Genomic DNA, 15,023 nt, shown 5'->3' on the forward strand with positions numbered 1-15,023 from the left:
GCACATGCGCAGCCCCCTCCCCCGACTGCAGGCCAGGTGTGCACCTCTGTGCTGAGTGATTCACCTGATCGCTTCATTCCCCCAGCAGCCTCCCAGAAGGGTCTTGAGCTTCAAAGGGAGGAAGCAAGCCTAATTTTCATCCAGCACTGCTGCTTGCCAACACTACATCATCCGCATGAATCACCGTATCTGATCCTCAATAGGGTAAGGTGAGCACAAGTATTAGGCCCATTTTACAGGTGAGCAGACTAAGGTAGCTTAGCGTTGGCTCCCCCACCCCTTGCCCTCCAATTGTAAAAGTGTGGACAGGTTTATTAAGAAATGTCGGGCACTCTTCTGTCCAGGCCAAACTGGAAGCTGGGTGCTGAGAGTTGCCATGGGTAGAAAAATCGTCCTGCCCTGGAGCCCACGGGCCGGAACTGGGGGTGCCCCTGGCCAGGCTCCTCCCTCCCACTTCACCCACACTCGGGGTACCGCACCCCCCTCATCGACCCCTGGAGTCCCAGCCCCTACCTCTGCTCCATGAAATTCCCACAGCTCGGCCACGTCAGACTCTGTTTGTGTTGGCCTTTCATTTTTCGTTTCTCTAGAAACCTGCCTTATCTGATTTCCTAGCAACCACCAACTCCGAGCTAGTTTCCAGGTCCAGTTACGAACTTAGAACCGAGCGGCGTGACGGTGGGGTGCTCGTGCCCACTAACAGACTCGTGACGGGGCCGCGATGGAAAATGGAAAGCTAGATAAAACAGAGAAGGCCATCTGGAAGTGTCTGGGGAACAGGCACTAGGAAAGGGACCAAACCGAAAAGGGTCCCCGGAACAGGCCCATGGGAAGGGTCGGCGCTTTGGCTCGGAACCGAAACGCATGAGTGGGGAGACACTCAGAGTCTCTCTGGCTGGTTTGCTCCGCCAGCTGAGAATAAAGGCGTTTAGTGCCATGGACAAGAAGTGACAGCATTTCTTGGTAGGTTACGCTATTTATTCCCGTTTTCTTGGTATGCTTCTAAAAACAAAAGCCTTCAGAGAGAAACAATTTTCTGGCATGAGACCATCCATAGTAAAGTAGCTGTCTCGGTGTTCCTGAGAGACAGGCACTAGAAATTTATTTGTGTTCTCTTCTGGGTGGGTGCAGTTTCAATCATGACATTCATTAAGCTTTTTTTTTTTTTTTCAAGAGCAGCAGGACTATGAAGTAAGGTGTCATGTTCACATTTAATAGTTTCTGTCTTAACAAAAACCACATCTTTCAGTTCTGTAATATTCAGAAATTTGATATCATCTTTACTTAAATTAGAGCCAAATTCTCAAATATAGTCACAGATGATGCTTTACAAAATGAAATCTATGGAAAATCCCTCTCTCGTTCTCCTGGGTTGGGTTCTTTTCTCCTTGCTTTGGCAGAAGGGGCCATTCAGCACGGATTTTCAGTAGAGCAAGAAAGTAATTTTAGTATCTGTAATAACTTTCACTGCACTTGGGTTGATAAATAGCATGAAAAAGAGATATTTCAGCCCTAGCTGGTGTGGCTTAGTGGATTAAGAGCTGGCCTGTGAGGTGAAAGCTCGCTGGTTCGATTCCCAGTCAGGGCACATGCCTGGGTCTTGGGCCAGGTCCCCAGAGGGGGACGTGTGAGAAGCAACCGATCGATGTATCTCTCACACATCAATGTTTCTCTCCCTCCCTTTCTCTATCCCTTCTCCTCTCCCCGAAAATAAATAATTTTTTTTAAAAAGAAATATTTCCGTTCACCTTTCCTACAGGGTCCTAAATACAGACCCATGGGTCTCCCTAGCTCCACCAGCAGAAATGCTGGGTTTCTTCAGCTCAGGGCTTTTCAGAGTTAGGCCCATCTTGGCCACGCACCAGGAAATAAATCCACGGAGCTTTATAAAGACAATTTTGATTTACAGTATATCATCTCCCTCCCACTTCCCAAAGCTTTGCACACACCGTGGACATACTTACCCCCGAAGAGTCTGTCAGCAGTTAAAATAAACTCGGGGCTGTGGGCCCCAAGACAAACACACGCACAAAACAAAACCCGCCGGGAAGTGGGGCAGCAGGAGACCAACACATGAGAGGCATCCCCGTGCCACCTTAACTCCTGCAAAAGAACAAGGGCTTTTCGAGGAATTCAGGTGGAAAAGGGGGGTGTGAAGGGTATTGGTTATAAACAGATTCTGTGTTCCTTATTCCTTCAGGGCCAGTCCATCAGAAAACAAGCGCTACTTGATGGAAACTCTGTGGCCAAACGTTGCTATAGATGACGGGTTGAGAGTTGTAGCAGGGCCCTGGCGGTCACGGCTGTGATTGACAAGACTCCTAAGTGCCACACACCAACCTGCACTCCCCAGCACACAGGCGTGGCAAACAGACTCGATCCCAGCTGGCCACCAGGGCTGCTGTGTGATACCCAGTAGTCCCCCAAATGGGTCGCAGATCAGTCCTTCTTTCTACCTGCAGAAAGATGCCCCAGAGATGGTGGCACTGGTTACCTGTGGCGCAGGCTGCCCTGGAGGGAGACTTCCCAATAGCCTGTGGGACCTGTTACATTTTGTTTCAGGTGACTATATTCTTTCTTCAACAAATAAAGAGTTTTAGCCCTGGCCAGTGTGGCTCAGTTGGTCGGCGGGTGATCCTGAGCACCAGAAGGTTTGGGGTTTGTTTCCCGGTCAGGGCACGGACTTAGGTTGGAGGTTCGGTCCCTCACTGGGGCGCATAGGAGAGGCAACTCTTTGATGTTTCTCTTTCTCTTCAGGTGAGGATCAAAAGCAATTTCTTAAAGTGATTCTGCTTTATTTGCTTGATGAAAGCAACTATGGTTCAAAAGCTCTATTGTTTCAGAAGGAACAATGAAGGCAAACTAGGAAAAAAATCTAGGTAACTAAAACTCGGACACCTCGACTCACTCACCAAGGCCTTCCATTGCGGCACACGGGGCGAGGAGAAGGGAATGGAGGCAGCTGACAAAATCACCCCATTTAACAGAAAACCCGCAGACTGAGGCTAGATTGCCCGTTCCCCAGAGCACCCTTCCATACCGCTTAAGCAGGAGCACGCTTTCTGTCAGATCACGGCCTTACCAGGATGGCTACCAGTAGCAAGAACCACCACCTTGCAACTACTGGGAGCTTGATCTTGGAGGCTGGAGCCAGGGAAGGCCCAGAGGACCGGGAGGGGTTGGGGCAGCCTTGGACTCTCCCCAGCTGCCAGTGACATTGTAGACATTGAACTAGAACTCCTTAGGGAAAACAAGAGGCCAGACTGGGAGAGGCTGAAGGCCGTTCTTCATTCGCCCAAGAAAATGCCTTGCAGAGGATACACGTGGCGAGCCAGCCGGGGAGACTGGCACAGACGAGATCTAGCACAAGCTGCCTCGAAACCGAGCCCGAGCGGGTGTGTCCCTGGGACTCGGAATCTGGGAGTCAGGCAGCAGGGCCCGTCCAGGCTGTAGCATCAAGGGACAAGTCCCCAGGGGGGTCAGCAAAAGCCAGACAGGCCAGGAAGTCCGATCTGGATTTCCAAACACAAGGACCGGCGTGTAGATGGCAGAGCGGGAGGGCTGTTTCTTTCTGGGGGTGGGTGCGGGATCAGGGTGGGAGCAGGGGCCTGGGGAGCTGCGTGGTCCTCTAACAGCTGCTTCCTCCTCCAGCCGGGCTCTGCACTCACAGGGAGAGAAAGTGGGGAGCGGACAGCCAGGACCGGGGACGGGAGAGGACAACAAAGGCCCATTCCCCTGAATTCCAGCCTCTCTTCATTGACCCCAAAACCATACTTCCTTCAATGTAGCTCTGCATGCACGTTGCCTTTCAAGCTGTGTACTTACTGCTGTTTTTCAAGGTCGAAGGTGGACTGCAAAGGATAAATGGCAACCAGAGAACAAAGTCGGGTTCTGTGTAAGCTGCACTTGAACTTAGATGAATGCCGCAAAACTGCTGCTGCTCTTTAAGAGCCCTGTAGTCCTGTGGGTCTGTTAGGTACACGGGCCAGGTTGGGGGTTTTGAGAATGCTCTGGAATTAGGTAGCCGTGGTCTTTGCCCAACGACCACTGAACATATTTAAAATAAAACGACACCGAGTTGTGCCCCGTTAAAGAGTGCATTTTATGCCACGTGCATTGTATCTCAAATGAACAAAAAGAAGACACGTCCAGCTGTGAAGCCACAGTGCGCGTAGGAGACAGAAATGCGTTCTAAGAATAACCTGTGAAAATCTGGTTTGGAGCTAGGACCGCTGGTCACTGTGGCATCGGCGACTTCCCCATTTTCCCCAGGAGGTGGCGAGTGGGTTGAGTGAATCACAGCCGCACTCCCGGGCGTGAGAGTGCACTGTCCACACGCTGAACAGCTACCGCGATCTGGAGCCCGGGGGCCGGCCACGAGCACCTCACGGGGCTCCTAAGCAGCTGCCTCGGGGGGAGCCCTGTGCCAAATTCCCCTAAAAAGAACCTTCCCGTGTACGTAACACACAGCATGCACTTATCTCACAGAGATGGTTGCAGCTCTCTGATGGGTCAGACGCCATTGATAACCTTTCTCCTCTGAAATGCGCCTGACCGCACGGTTATCTGCCTTAACTCTGCCATCAGCACGGCCGCAGCGTTCGCAGCTCGTTCGGCTCCGATGAATCCCATTCGACAAAAGTGCACTGACCTCATTCGGCGTTACCGCGGTGCCTCTGCTCCTCTGCCTTCCACAGGCACACGAGGCTGTGCTAGACACAGAGGCGGCGGGTGCAGCCGCCTGCAGAGGAAGGATTCCTAGGAGAGCAAAGAGAGAGGGAGAGAGGCCAGAGAGGAGCCGTGGGGCGCTTTGCATTGCGTCATTCTTCCCAGGTCCCACCGGGCGCACGGTGCTCCCCTGGAGCCGCTGTCAGGCGGTGACTGGGTGGGGAGCGTCGAATTCACGTTATCCCTCTGACGTTATCTGGTGCCCAGGGGCGTGCTAGCTGGGTGGAACAAGCAAGTCCGGGTACGACGTTCCTGGCACACCTGCCTCCAGGAACACGTTGGACTTCCTCACGGACTGACCTCAAAGTAACCACCCTGGACCCCCTCCCTCCTGTGAGCCCTTGGCCTGGGCAGGGTGAGGTCAGAGAGGTCCTCGTGGGCTGCCTCCCACCCCACCCCCTGCCCTCGCCCACTCAGCCAGCCTAGGGCTTCCTGGGCGCGGGCTCTCTCTACGAAACTCCCTTCCACCTCCGAGGTGTATTCTGAGGGTGCACGGCTGTGTTATTTCTGCACCTTCCATCCTCGTGCAGAGGGAGCCCCCTGTGTCACTGCACTCATTGCCCGCCCCCCCCCCCCCCGCCGTGCTCACGGTCTCTGTCACTACCTGCCCCCCCCCACCTGTCTTCTTTACCTCTGTCCCTACTGCCACCTACCAGTTAGTTCCCTTTTCCTCATCTGGCCAGTTCCTGTTTACCCTGCAAGGTGGAGCTCACACGTCTCCTCCCCCAGGGAAGCAGCCCCCCCCTTCTCCAGTGAGGCGGGGCCCCTCGGCCTCCCCCAGAGCCCCCTCTCCCCGGGGGCGTGTAAGCTCCCAGAGGGCTGGGCCTGTAACTTCGGTCCGGGGATGCTGCGGGAACTTGACCCCTGTCTGTGCAGCCGAACCTGGCTCTCCAGGTGCGTGACTGCCTGTCCCCAAGAGCTGGTTTTTCTTACACTAAGAAGGCTGTGAGGAAAAGAGCTTTTCCGCAGCACACCGATAAGCATCTCTAAGTGAATGTTAAGAAGCTTGGTTTTTTGTTTTGTTTCCCTCAGATGGGCAGATGCGGAAATCCACGTTTATGTTAGAATCATGCAGCAAGGAAACAGTGACTCAAAACGCTCAAGCAGCTTGTCCCGGGTTCCTGGGCCGGCAGGCGGTCGGGACTCCGGGGTCCCAGCCCCAGCACACACTTCCTTTCGCAGCTTGCTGTCCCACTTGTAAGGTTCTCTGCATGTTTAACATTTTAAAAAGTAAGCAGCGTTAAACATCTTTTAGAAATCAGATATAGCTTGGAAGACCAAGTTCCACATCCCCTGGTATAATGTACAGCGGCGAGCAAAAGTGCATGTACACTTGTGAGCACAGGACACAGAGTTTGTTCTTGTATTATTATGATTGCGTCATTTTCCACACGAACTCTTGCCCACCTGTGCATGGGAAGGGCCTCCTTGCATTCTCCTGCAGTTTGCAACCAAAGGTGACAGCATGGTGACCCGCAGAAGTGGGGCCAGTTTTGTGTGTTGCTTGTGCAACACGGTTTTCAAACTTCCGCACCCCATTTGTGAACTTTCCTTGAGTTCACCATATCGTCGTGAGCATAACCAAAACATGCGTGAATGGCGACGCGACTTCTCCTGCAGGATTGGTGGGGTGCACACATTCTCGGGGGGGAGATGGGCTAGAATGGGGAAGTGACATTTTGGGGAAGGAGAATACTACACAGGAGAGTTTCGGGACTGTTGGTGGTGTTCTGCTTTGCCAAAATGTAATCTGATGGTCCATGCTTTTTGTCTGGTTCAGGAAGAACTTGTGCATAATCTCTGCCTGTGTCAACTTTCTTCCAGGTGACGTTTCAGGTCGCCCCTCCGTGCGCCAGCGAGAGGCATTACGAGCACGCGGGACGGTGCTGCCGCAAGTGTGAGCCAGGTGTGTACGGACGGGCCGCCCGGCACCGTGCACCCAGAGGGGGTGGGACTTCGGTTCTGCATTTCTTTAATCTGAGGAACGATTTCTGTCTGCCAGATGAAAACCGAAATTGGATGGGTTTTTTATGGTAGTGGCAGGTGGTAATGTCTGTCACGCTGAGGACAAAATCCTTTCTCTGGGGAGATAAAATCCCTTAAACCTCAAAACCCACTTCAGAAACCGGTGCTGACTGTGTGCCGGAATATCGTTTCCCAAAACGCTGTTTCCAGATAGGAAATTCAGCTCTTACTGAGAAGCATTACGACAGAAGAACTGGTGGGGAGGACAACCTCACCGGAACTCTGCTGCTGAAAGTGCCTAAACGCTGTCGCTACAGCTTCTCCCCACGCCCTCGCCTGCTGCGGGGCAGGAGGTGGGCTGGGGACCACGTCCCCACCACCGTTCTGCGGGAACGTGGCCTCATTGCTACAGGGACCAGGGAACTCCCTAGTCCACAGGGTCCCCATTCACTCATTGCCCGGGGGAGTGGGGCATTTCTCTAAGGAAAAGGTGGCCACCTTAGAACAAGACCCTTGAGATATTTCCGCTACCAATATTTCTTGACTGTGCCGAACCACAATCCACGGTGTGTGTGCGTGTGATCAGACTAAGTGAACCATGAGCTCACAGTGCGTGCAAGGCAGAAGGAGGGACTCGTCCAGATTGGCCGTAGGGGAATTTTGAAGCTGGGGCGGGAGGGGTGAAATGAAGTCCCTCTAGCGTAACCCCCAGGGGGCCCCTCACATCCTACAGGCACTGGTCCGGACACCACTGTTCTTCCCCTCAGTCAGGGGGGTCAGGTGGGCAGAGCCTTTTTCACGTGGAAGGGCTGGGGGGCCGCCGGGACACAGGGCAGCGGGCGAGGAGAGGCCGTCTTAGCGGCTGGGGTCCTGCGGGTCTCTGTGTCTTTGGGGACTTCCTGGGATCGTGGTCACGTTCCGGGAGATCGGTGCTGTCCCGTTGCTTTGGTGTTCGGGTGTTTCTGATCAGGGCACCTGTCCCCTCCTCGTTGAAGGAACGTACATGTCTTCCAAGTGCACTGCCACCTCCGACAGTGTGTGTCTGCCCTGCGGCCGGGACGAGTACCTGGACACCTGGAACGAGGAAGACAAGTGCTTGCTGCACAAAGTGTGCGACACAGGTGAGCCGCCCGCGGCGGTGCAAGGTGTGGATAAGTGGTCTTTTCAGATACGGCGGTGCCGATCCTCCTGGGGGGGGGCGGGGCAGAGGGGGGCGTTTGGACCACCGATCACGCACAGCGGCGCTTTGGACCCCAGAAGCACCATGTGTCACAATCCTTCTGGCGAACTTGTTGGTCTGGAACGCTCGTGTTGCAGCTTAGTTGGGGGACACACCTTAGAGCCGACTAAATACTCACGCAGTGCTCCCCTGCGTGCTGTTATTTAATCCTCGGGAAAACCCTGTGAGGTAGCCGTGATGATCCCATTTTAGAGATGAGGAAAACTGAGGCTGAGAGGGGCTGAATGACTTCCTCAGAGTTAATCAGTGAGGACCAGGGCTCAAGGTCAGATCTTCTGACTCTCAGGTCTTTTCCCTGAAGGAAAATGTTTTATTAACTCTTCAGTTAATAAAACTGTTGTATTATTTGTTTCAAATTTTTTCTTCTTAAAAAAAATTTTTTTTAAGCCCTGGCTGGTGTAGCTCAGTGGATTGAGTGCAGGCTGTGAACCAAAGCATCGCAGGTTCGATTCCCAGTCAGGGCACATGCCTGGGTTGTGGGCCAGGTCTTCAGTGGGAGCCACATGAGAGGCAACCACACCTTGATGTTTCTCTCTCTCTTTCTTCCTCCCTTCCCAACTCTAAAAAGAAATAAATAAAATACTTAAAAAATTTTTTGTCCTTATCTGAGAACACTTTCCCATTGCCTTGAAAGAGAGAGGAAGGGGAGAGGGAGAAAGGGAAATGTCGATGCAAGAGAGAAGCATCGACTGGTTGCCTTCCATATGTGCCCGGACTGGGGATCGAACCCACAACCTAGGTATGTGCCCTGACTGGAAATCATAGCTATAGCCTTCTGGTTATGGGACAGCACTCCAACCAACTGAGCCACGCTGGCCAGGGCATCACATTTTTTAAAATTGTAGTTTATTTGCAGGAATCAGGATCAAAATAACATCTGTTGTCTCCACTTAGAGGTTCCTTTCCTTTTTTTTTTTCTTTTCCTTTTTCCATTCAGTTTATCTGTGGGAGAACCCTTGCTGTTACTCCTGTGGAGTTTCTGCAGCCTGATTTTTGTTGGTTGCATTCCCTGGTTGTCATTTAACGTATTCTTTCATCTCCTACCTTTCTTTTTCTCTTTTCATCTCCTACATTCCTTGTAAAGTCGTTGTTAGATCCAGAAGGCTGCTCAGATTCTGGTTTGTTTTTTTGTTTTGTTTTTGGCAAAACTCCCTGGTAGTTGTTACAATGTAGTTACGCCGGGAACCATATCATAGTTGCGTTTTTCTCGTCCTGTGTTGTTAGCAGCTGTTGACAATCAAAGCCTAGATCCATTCCCATCAGGTGGTGTTCCAATGCTGTCATTCCTTCTTCATTTCTTGGCGGGAATGCCTTATAAAGGGAAACTCCCCCCACCAACTCCCCGTTACCCTGAAGTACACCACACACAGGAGAGGCAGAGTGAATGCTCGTAACTTTGTTACCACTTTTCAAAATAATGACTCAATCTCCAAGCTTGCTCCAAAGGATTCCTATGAATATTACAGACTCCTGCATGTAGACATATGTGGGGGTTTGCAACCTATTTCAGGGACTCGTTTCACTGGCGCTCAGATGCTCCCACCTCCTCCAGGCGGCCCCCATCCCACACAGCCCCTGGGGTCTCTAAGAGTTCCCTGGCTTCCCGGCTCCTCCTGGACACACCTACCCTGCGCCCGGAACCAGCCATTTCTTCAGGGATTCCTGACCACTTTCGGCAAAACATCCTATTTATCGACCTCCATCTGAATGCCAGGGAGGCGCATTGCTTCTGGGTTGATTTTTACCTATAGGTCCCTTCCCCGCCACCCCCGCGTGGGGAGAACTAGGAAATAAGTATTTTTTAAAAAACCATAATTTTTCTAGCATGTTAGAGACAGCTGGCAGGTTTTGGTTGGAGAAGATAACGTGGAAACTCCACCAGCAGAGGCATCTGATCAAGTCTTCTTTCCCACTGCTTAGTAATGACCTTGACTCATTGCTGTCTCTCGGAAATAGAGAATCACTGTGTCTGCTGCCACTACCACAGCTGATGGGAGCGCCAGGCCTGGCTCCCTCAGGCACTGAAGGACATGTCAGGTTCCATTCACTGGCATTTATTTATGTGGGATGCTGGGGTCAGACTCTTCCGAGGGAGCGACAGTGTCCTGGGGCGTCCGGGCATCGTGCGCATGTTCCTACACACTGGCCTTGGGGCCGCCCGGCTGACCTGGGCCTCGGAGGGTGGGCACAGAAGGGGACGGAGATTTCTCCAGGTTCGCCATGCTTGGGCCTCAAAGAACCGAGGACAAGAAATGCCGAAACTTGGGCTGAGGCCTGACACAGGGAAGGAGGGAGCAGGTTTCCAGTTTGTTTGTTTGTTTCCCCCTGGAACTGCGTTCCAGTCGGTTCAGGTTGCTGTAGCAGAAACCCGCAGACTGAGGGGCTTCAGCAACAGGAATGCACACCTCACAGGTCTGGAGGCTGGACGTCTGGGGTCAGGGGCCAGCACCGCCTGGTTCGCGGTGAGGGTCCTCTCCCAGGCTTCCTGACAGACGCTTCCTCGGTGCGTCCTCACACGGCGGGGAGCGGAGAGAGGACGCAAGCTTTCTCTTGTTTTTCTCCATATGCTTTTATTCTTTAATTTAATTAATTTTTTATAGAGAGGGAAAGGCGGGGAGAAAGAGAGGGAAACATTGATTGATTCCCTCTTGCGCATGCCCTGACCCAGGCAGGTGCCCTGCCCTGCCTCCTTTTGCTTCACAGGGGAATGCCCAACCCACTGAGCCACACCGGTCCGAGGTCTCGGATGTCTTTCTCATAAGGACACTCACTAGGGCTGCACCCTTGTGACCCAATCAGCGCCCACAGGCCCCACCTCCTAACACCACCACATTCAGGGCCAGGAGCTCAACGTAGAATTTTGAGGGACGCCACCGTCAGCCCATAACGAACTCCGCTGTGTGTTCAGGAACGTACAGTACAGGGCCGTTCAGACAGCCCAGGTGAGGCGGGTCTCGCAGGGGTGGAAGGTCTGTGTAAACAACGTCACTGTGCTGCACCGTGCGTGTGCAGTTGACGCTCACTGTCCCGCGTGGCGACGTACAGTCGCCGCCAACACTGAACGAGCAAACACGGAGCCTCTGGACCGCTCCTCCCGGGGGAGATAAGGTCCCTGCGCGCCTCTGGTCCCAGTCTTGTTGTCAGCCTGTCTGCCCATAACCCTCTGTCGTGCGTGTTTCCACTTAAGGACACCTTATATTTTTTTAAAGATTTTTAAAAGATTTTATTTTTCTAGTTTTAGAGAGGGAATGGAGGGAGATAGAGAGAGAGAAACATCAATGTGCGGTTGCTGGGGGCCATGGCCTGCAACCCAGGCATGTGCCCTGACTGGGAATCGAACCTGCGACACTTTGGTTCACAGCCCGCGCTCAATCCACTGAGCTTCGCCAGCCAGGGCTAAGGACGCCTTATTTAATAAATGCTTTTTATTCGTTAATATGTGATTCATGCACAACCAACAGCGCTGTGACTCACGACCAAACCAAGTCTATCTAGCACACACGTTCTCTCCCTGAGACGCATCGCAGCCGCCTGGGGCCCAGGGAGCGAAGGGCAGCGCCTCGGCATGGCGCATGGAGGCCGTTTTTAACAGGGACGTCGCCGACCAAAGACAAAAATGCCAAAAACAGGGCTCTAGAAAAACAGACCACAGGAAAGACGCTTGTTTCCAGCGTGAGAGCCGCAGCAATCCGGCAGAACGTGTCAGCCCGTTCCCCTCACCCGGGAACACGCACGTCCGTGGAGCGGCTGAGCGTTTTCCTAATTCCGCCACAGGGCCAGCCGTGCTGATTTCGGGGCGACGAGGACATTTCTGTGGGCAGGTGAAACTGCAAGCACGAATTAGTGGAGAACAGCAAAAACCCTGTGGAGCACTCGCCTCTCCTCCCCAAGACCTGGGCAGGGCCAGGGTAGCAACAGATCCCTTGCTTTGCGCTGTGAGGAAAGACAGACTTGTTATCCTGCACAGGGAGAGACGAATTTCCAAGCATGCCTCCAGGCCCAGCCTCGGACTGGGCCGCTTCCCAGTTACACAGGGACCCTGGTCTTCTGACCCTGAACACTGGTGGCTCTGCAGGATCTCTGGAGGAATCCCCAACCTCTGGAAACTCCATTCTCTTAGGCCCTGTCTAGCTTTCGTGTTAAGACTGTTTATCGCTTTTGAATTTACTAGAAATCAGGAAACTGTGAAGTCTATTTTGCATTAGCTGAAGTAATCAGTACTCATCAACACCCCAGTCCTTAATCTCCCTGCTAACACGAAAACTGACTTTTTAAAAAGCCACATGCCTCTTAATTATTGCGAGAGAAAACCCCCACTGGGATGATTTAGAGCCAGCACAGGAAGCCGACAGGGGACTCGGTGTCCTGAATGAGTCAGTGTCCGGGAGGCGGCGGGGCGCTGCGTCGGGGTGGGTGGGGGGCGGGGAGTTGGCCTGGGGAGCTGCGTGAGGTGGACTGCGTGCGCCCCGCGGTGCGAGCGTCCTTGCGCTGCCTCTCCGCCCTGTCTCTGTCGCCCGCAGGCAAGGCCCTGGTGGCGGTGGTGCCCGGCAACCGGACGGCCCCGCGGCGCTGCGCCTGCACGGCCGGCTACCACTGGAGCGAGGACTGCGACTGCTGCCGCCGCAACGCCGAGTGCGCGCCCGGCTTCGGCGCCCGGCACCCGGGTACGGGGTTGCTTCCTGCGCTGTCTGCTCTCTCCGAGGCCGGCAGCCGATCACACCGAGGCCAAAGCCGGCTCCGAGAGCCTTCCCTGCCTCGTGCACGCTCTGCGGGCCAGGTGGCGCTGGAGGAGCTTGAGGGCCCCCTGGGAACGGAGCCCAGGTTCGGTTCCAACGGGGCATGTGAGAGCTTGGTCCACGTGTTGTCTCCAGGCTCCTCTGTCTGTGAAGACTTAGGCTCCCCCTTTAGGAGGGAACCCGACAATGCAGGGTTATCCAACTTACACAAACAAACAAACAAACAAACAAACAAACTTGTGCAGCCCTTAGCAGAATTCTGAAAAATATCATGCACCCCCCCAGCATATTTTTAAGCTGACAGCTTAAATTTTTTATTACGTGTTTAAAGAACTGCTGAGGACTTCATTTCCAAGAAAGAGCAATAGTAACACTTTCTAAAGTATTCAATGGATGTCACTTCACCGCGGTTGGATGCCTACCACCGTCTACTTTAAAAGGCACTCCTCGCGGGGATGGTGGGACATGTCTCATAGTCCTTTTCCCTCCTTTGGTCTGTACTCATTTCTCCTTCCCCACAGAACTTTATCCGAACGTACTTTTGTGCTTGGAGGGTTTTTACTAATGACCTGTCATGCTCTTTCATATTTAAAAATAGGTACCTATTTGAAATCTTACTTTTAAAAAAATTTCCTGTGACTCAAGGTTCTAAGGGTTAAAAACACTCCTGGGCTAGGTTGTTACTACAGTTATTACACAATAGGTCAAAAATGAATCTATTTTGCTTTATTATCATTCAAAAAGTAAAGGCTTTATGAGCTTCATAATGAATGAAGGGTGTTTTTTTTTTTTTTCAATTAGCTCGTGTCATCATGGTTAAGTACAACTTACTGCAAAAACGCAACAGAATTCCACATTAGTTCTATTGCCACCAAGTGCTAAGAAACTTGTTCACATCAGTAACTAAATAGCTAAGGAAGGAATTCTGCGACTGGAGTGGCACTCAATCCTGGGTTCTCGTCCAGGGTCACACCGTGGTGATGTGACATCAAAGTGGTGTTTAGTGACTGCTCACCTAAGAGCTGTGTCCTTCGACTCTCTTGAAAGTGAAGAAAAAGAAATCTCTTTGACTCGGAAAAGTGTTCGCTTACTTCCTGACTTCTAGGAAGTAGACCAAAGCAGTGTCTTCGAGACTTGACACATTAGTTGCAACTGCGAGTCCTTCCCTTGGAGGCTCGTTGTTTTAACCCAGAACACTGGGACAAGGGTTAGCAGAATTAAAGTATTATTGCTTTCAGTTCATACAGAGGAAAATGTCCATCACAGAATCTAACTTGGACCATTGGTCTTGGTTATCAAATGTTTCAACTAAACCAGACAAGCTTTCTCTAAGAAAAAGCCTGACTTGACTTTTTAAAAATAATTTTTTTTTAATCTTTCAACTACGGTTGACATACAGTATTCCAGTCATTTCAGGCATACCACTGATTCAACATTTATGAAACTTATAAAGTGATCGTCCAGATATTGACTTGATTTTTCACTTTTAAAATAAATCTCCCTGTGACAGCCAGTTCCCTTCTGAAATCTGATTCTCAGACAAGGCCCAGAACCTTTCCGCAAGTTTGTCGCCTGCATGGAAAAAGGTGCTGTCACCTTTTCTGCATTTTTCCTGATCGATGTTCTCTCTGCTTTGCTCCTTTGGGGACGGTTTGTTCTTGGGCAACAGGTGGAGGACAGAGGGGGTGACACGGAGGGTGTGTGTGAAAATTTCACTCCTGCCCTACCTTGCACTACACCGTTGGCCTGTTGACCTTGACCAACGTGTGTTGAACTGTGAGGGTCCCCTTACATGCAGATTTTTAAAAACTTGCTGTATGGATGAATAGCGTGCGGTATTTTCTCTTATTATTTTCTTCAGAACACTTTATTTTCCCTAGCTGGCTTTATTGTAAGAATGCAGTGTATAACCCACAAAAGAAATGTGTTCATTGTTTGTTATTGGTAAGGCTTCCGGTCCACAGGAGGCTATTGGTAGTTAAGTTTTTGGTGAGCCGAAAGTTATATGCGGGTATTGGACCGCAGGCAGCAGGGGGCAGTCAAAGCCCCTAAACTCCATATTGTTCAGGCGTCGACTGTGTTTGAACTCAGAACCACGTAGCCTGGTCCCAGTTCCCTTGCTTCTGTTGTCGCGCTTCTGCTCCGGAGGGACAGACGCTGTACCCAGGTGCTCTGAACGCAGGCGCTTGGCCGAGTGCTTCAGTGCTTCGACTTGTTGCTTCGTTTGGCGTCTCAGAGGTCTGGCACCGTAGCCAGGTTTGCAGTGGGTAGGAAGCGTGCCTTCTTCTGTAAAGTGGGAGCAGTGTGGCTACGAAAGGGAACAGGGTCACCTGCAGCGGGGCACGCCCAGGAAG

At 52.1% G+C, this 15,023-nt stretch overlaps 1 protein-coding gene across 1 annotated transcript in view; it reads left to right on the top strand.

Moving 5' to 3' along the window:
• Nucleotides 1-15,023, top strand: part of TNFRSF11A (TNF receptor superfamily member 11a) — a 52,512-nt gene that overhangs the window by 15,995 nt on the left and 21,494 nt on the right. The window contains exons 2-4 of the mRNA XM_045849642.1: nt 6,553-6,634; nt 7,689-7,814; nt 12,454-12,597. Coding sequence (XP_045705598.1) covers nt 6,553-6,634; nt 7,689-7,814; nt 12,454-12,597 — 352 coding nt within the window. The remainder of the gene's footprint in view (nt 1-6,552; nt 6,635-7,688; nt 7,815-12,453; nt 12,598-15,023) is intronic.

The sequence above is a fragment of the Phyllostomus hastatus genome, unplaced genomic scaffold, assembly GCF_019186645.2.
Source record: "Phyllostomus hastatus isolate PE091 unplaced genomic scaffold, TTU_PhHast_1.1 phas_contig_80, whole genome shotgun sequence".
Lineage (NCBI taxonomy): Eukaryota > Metazoa > Chordata > Mammalia > Chiroptera > Phyllostomidae > Phyllostomus > Phyllostomus hastatus.